Genomic DNA, 4,261 nt, shown 5'->3' with positions numbered 1-4,261 from the left:
GAAGAGGTAACTATGGGGAGGAAGTGCGAGGGGAGCTGTTGCATTGTGGTAAACTGTGGTCAGTGACATGAGACAAAGTATATGTGAACTGCTGTATGGAAAGTGAATTTGTTCTGTAACACTCTTCACCCAAATCACAATTAAAAAAAAAAAGAGAGAGAGGTCAGATAACACAATGCATTGGGCAAATCTGCTGCAAGAAACCTCTTTGAAGTGCTTAAGAGCAAAGGTGTCACTTTGAAGACTAATGTGCGCCTAACCCAAACCATGGTATTTTTCAATAGACTCATATATGTGTGAAAGCTGGACAATGAATAAGGAAGACCGAAGAAGGCTTGACAAGTTTGAGTTGTGGTTTTGGTGAAGAATACTGAAAGTACCATGGACTACCAAAAAACCTAACAAATCTTTCCTGGAAGAAGTGTAGCTGGAATGCTTCTTGGAAGGGAGAATGGCCAGCCTTCGTCTCACCTACTTTGGTCATGTTGGCAGAAGGGACCATCCCCTGGAGAAGGATTTCATGCTTGGTAAAGCAGAGTGTCAGTGAAAAAGGGGAAGAACCTCAATGAAATGGATGGACACAGAGGCTGCAATGATTATCTCAGGTGTAGCAAGTATTGTGAGACTGGTGTGGGATTGACCAGAGTTTCTTTCTGTTGTATATAGGATCGCTATGAGTCAGGCAGACTTGAAGGAACCTAACAACAGCAACATAGCTGGATACATTGAATATTTGAAAACTGGATGCTCTAGATAATATAACAATTCTGGGAGTTATGTCCCTCCTTTCCAATCCATGTTTTGTTGTTCTAGTTGATTATTTCTTTGTTTTTTGTTTGTATAGTGACTTATTTGGCCTAATACTATAATGTCTGTATTCTATGTAATGTGAAGTCACTAAAGTCTCTACTCAGTAAGGAAAAAAAAAAAGACAGAAAAGTATAATAGAAAAAGAGAAAAAAAAAACCTCACAATATCTGGGGAGGAGGGATAAGAGAAAAGAGCTAGAGTAAAAGAATAATAAAGAAAAAAAAAATGCAAAAAAGACAAGGGATGAAAGGAATCAAAAAGAGAAAAAATATGGGAACCAGGAAAAGGCAAGAGGAAAAAGCCCAAAAACTAGAATCTGGGAAGGGAAAAAGAAAGAATAAAAATGAAAAGGAAGAAGAAAGAATAATTTACAAACAAATAAAAATTCAGTGGCGTGGGTATGGAGCAGGGCATGGTGCTCAGGCTCTGTCAGACACAGACTGGGGTGTAATTCTTGCTGGACCAAAATGTGGGTGGAGGTGGGGGATGGCCGCACCTCTGCTCACCAAGAGCCTGTGTGGTTAACAGTAACAAGGTCATCAGCCTCTAGTGTGGTTGCTCGTGTTGTCCTTGGCAAGAGAAGCCTATGGGATTGAAATGGGAATGTTGTCACTTTTTAATACCCAAAATGGCCATGTCATTGTTATGTGCCGTTGAGTCGGACCCGACTCATAGCAACCCCTCCTTGGGTTTCTGAGGCAGTATCCCTACGGAAGTAGATTTCCCAACCTTTCTTCCAAGGAGTGGCTGGTGGGTTTGCACCACCAGCATTCTGGTTAGCAGTCAAGTGCCTTAGGCACTATGTGCTTGTAAATATTCAAATGGCTGTGCCTTCCAGACAGTCCAAAGTCCACAGCTCAGTTTGTCTCCTTTGCTGTTTGCCTTTTTACTCATCAGCCATCACTGCAGTTGTCCATGGAGCCCTTGGTGAGCAGGTCCGATTTTTAGGTTACTGGCCCAGGTCCTAATACCACTTGTAAATACTCAAACTGGCCACACCATCAGGGTAGCTGATGGTCCACAGCTCCATTTGTCTCCTTATTCACTGTTTTCATTCAGGTTCTTCTACTAGTTGGTATTTAATCCACTTCTGTATCCTTGTTTTCAAAGTTGGGGGCTCCAGCATTTATTTTCTATATCTGTGTCAGTTGGTTTATCTTTTCTTTGTTGAAGAGGGCCTGTGTAGCTTGTCTGCCTATTCTACCATCTTACTGGAAGTCAGCACACATCTCTCAAGGACACACTCAATCTGTAACAGTCACTGGGAGTCTGAGTCAACCCAAGGGTGCCTGCTGTTGAGGGTGCCCACCACTGAGGGCGCCCACCACTGTCTCTCTCAGTGTCCCTTCCACAGCAGGAAGCCACCACTGTCTCTCACTGTGTCCCTCACACTGGGAACCCATCACTGTCTCTCACTGTGTCCTTTCCACACTGGGAACTCTAGGTCTCAAGCTCAGATTGGTGGGACAGAGTGACCTGATTGTATATCTGCTGCTCTCTCTCCCAGGGCTGAACATGGAGCTTGAAGACATTGCAAAGTTGAAGAGTGAGTGCCACTCCTGCTAGGACTGAGCACTGGGGCCTGGCAGGGGCTCCTGGGAGCCCAGCCTGCCCTGACAACCACCTCTTGCCTATAGTGATCTTGCTTCGCTTGGAAGGGGCTATTGATGCCATTGAGCTATCAGGAGACAGTGGTGTCACCAAGCCAGGAAGGTGAGAAATGGGAATCTGTCCTCTTGACCCCACAGACTGCCTGGAGCTAGAGATGGGCGGCAGGTAGCTGTGTGTGCCTGCTCCTAACAGGCCCTTCTCCCTTCCTGGGGTTCTGCACACCAATACCTCAGTGCCATTGAGTCGATTCGACTCATGGTGACCCCTCCTTGGGTTTCTGAGGCAGTATCTCCATGGAAGTAGATCACCCAGTCTTTCTGCTGAGGAGTGGCTGGTGGGTTTGAACCACCAGCCTTCTGGTTAGCAGTCAAAATGCCTTAGGCACTACACCACCAGAGTACCAGTAGTGTCTGTAAAATGCTGCAGAACCATGAGGGGTGTTTTGGTTCCCTAGTGTTTCTCTGACAAGAGTGTCAAATGAGATGGCTTTCACTACAGTAGTTTGTTCTTATAATTTGGAGGCTTTAAGTCTGAGTTCTAAGTGCCAGGCTCTAGGGGCTGGGTGAAAGCCCCTCAGCCTTGAGCTCCAGCTCCGCCTCCTGCTCCCAGCCCACTGGAGTTAGAGGCTTTTCTTTACTCAGACTGGCTGCTGAGGCTGACAAGCCCAAGGTTGACAAATAAAAAGGCACAGTCCTGATATTACCAAACCACATGGCAGGCCATTCATTCAAGTCCAGTGAAAGTCCCCAGGTTGGCAGAGCATGGCAGGCTGCTGAACAACGACACGGCTACATGCAAGGTTCAAGTGTGCCATAAGCTAGAGACCATTCTCAAAGCTGTTTGTTATGCATGGGAAGCAGACCACATCCCTAGGGCAGCTACTCAGCTGCTCATAGTAGATTCCACCATAGAGTTGATTACCAGTCTCATCATGGGGAATACTACATCCAGCTGCCCAGCCACTCAGCCAGGCCCAGCCAAGTTGACACACAAACTTAACTACCACAAGGGGTCACAAACTTATTACCTTGGTGCTAACAGCGTTGGAGATAATACACTATACTGACATAGCACGCACGGTGTTCACACAGCACTCACATTCAACATTTACACAGCTGACACATACAGTACTCACACAGTGGTGACTCAGCTCTCACACAGTGCTGACATGGCACGTTCCCACAGAGCTCACACACAGCGTATTCACACAGCACATTCCCACAGTGTGCTCACTCAGCATACTCACACCGATCTCAAGTGTGTTCACACAGCACTGGCTCAGCTCTCACAGTGTTCACAGGCAGCACGCTCACACACAGCACATTCCCACAGTGTGCTCACACACAGCACGTTCACACAGAGCTCACAGTGTATTCACACAGCACATTCCCACAGTGTGCTCACTCAGCATACTCACACCAATCTCAAGTGTGTTCACACAGCACTGGCTCAGCTCTCACAGTGTTCACAGGCAGCACGCTCACACACAGCACATTCACACAGTGTGCTCACATAGAGCTCACAGTGTATTCACACAGCACATTCCCACAGTGTGCTCACACACAGCACATTCACACAGAGCTCACAGTGTATTCACACAGCACATTCCCACGGTGTGCTCACTCAGCATACTCACAGCGATCTCAAGTGTGTTCACACAGCACTGGCTCAGCTCTCACAGTGTTCACAGGCAGCACGCTCACACACAGCACATTCCCATGGTGTGCTCACACACAGCACGTTCACACAGAGCTCACACAGCGTATTCACACGGCACATTCCCACAGTGTGCTCACACGTAGTGCTGATTCAGCTGTCACAGTGTTCACACACAGCACGC

The 4,261-nt window shown here is 47.1% G+C and overlaps 1 protein-coding gene across 1 annotated transcript in view; it reads left to right on the top strand.

Moving 5' to 3' along the window:
• Window positions 1-4,261, top strand: part of RTEL1 (regulator of telomere elongation helicase 1) — a 37,126-nt gene that overhangs the window by 19,002 nt on the left and 13,863 nt on the right. The window contains exons 10-11 of the mRNA XM_007954696.2: window positions 2,318-2,356; window positions 2,448-2,523. Of these exons, the coding sequence (XP_007952887.2) occupies window positions 2,318-2,356; window positions 2,448-2,523 (115 nt within the window). The remainder of the gene's footprint in view (window positions 1-2,317; window positions 2,357-2,447; window positions 2,524-4,261) is intronic.

This window comes from Orycteropus afer, unplaced genomic scaffold (genome assembly GCF_000298275.1).
Source record: "Orycteropus afer afer isolate SDZICR_OR568_19922 unplaced genomic scaffold, OryAfe1.0 scaffold00469, whole genome shotgun sequence".
Classification (NCBI taxonomy): Eukaryota; Metazoa; Chordata; class Mammalia; order Tubulidentata; family Orycteropodidae; genus Orycteropus; species Orycteropus afer.
The sequence above is the reverse complement of the archived record's forward strand: the minus strand, read 5'-3'. Positions and strand labels throughout refer to the sequence as shown.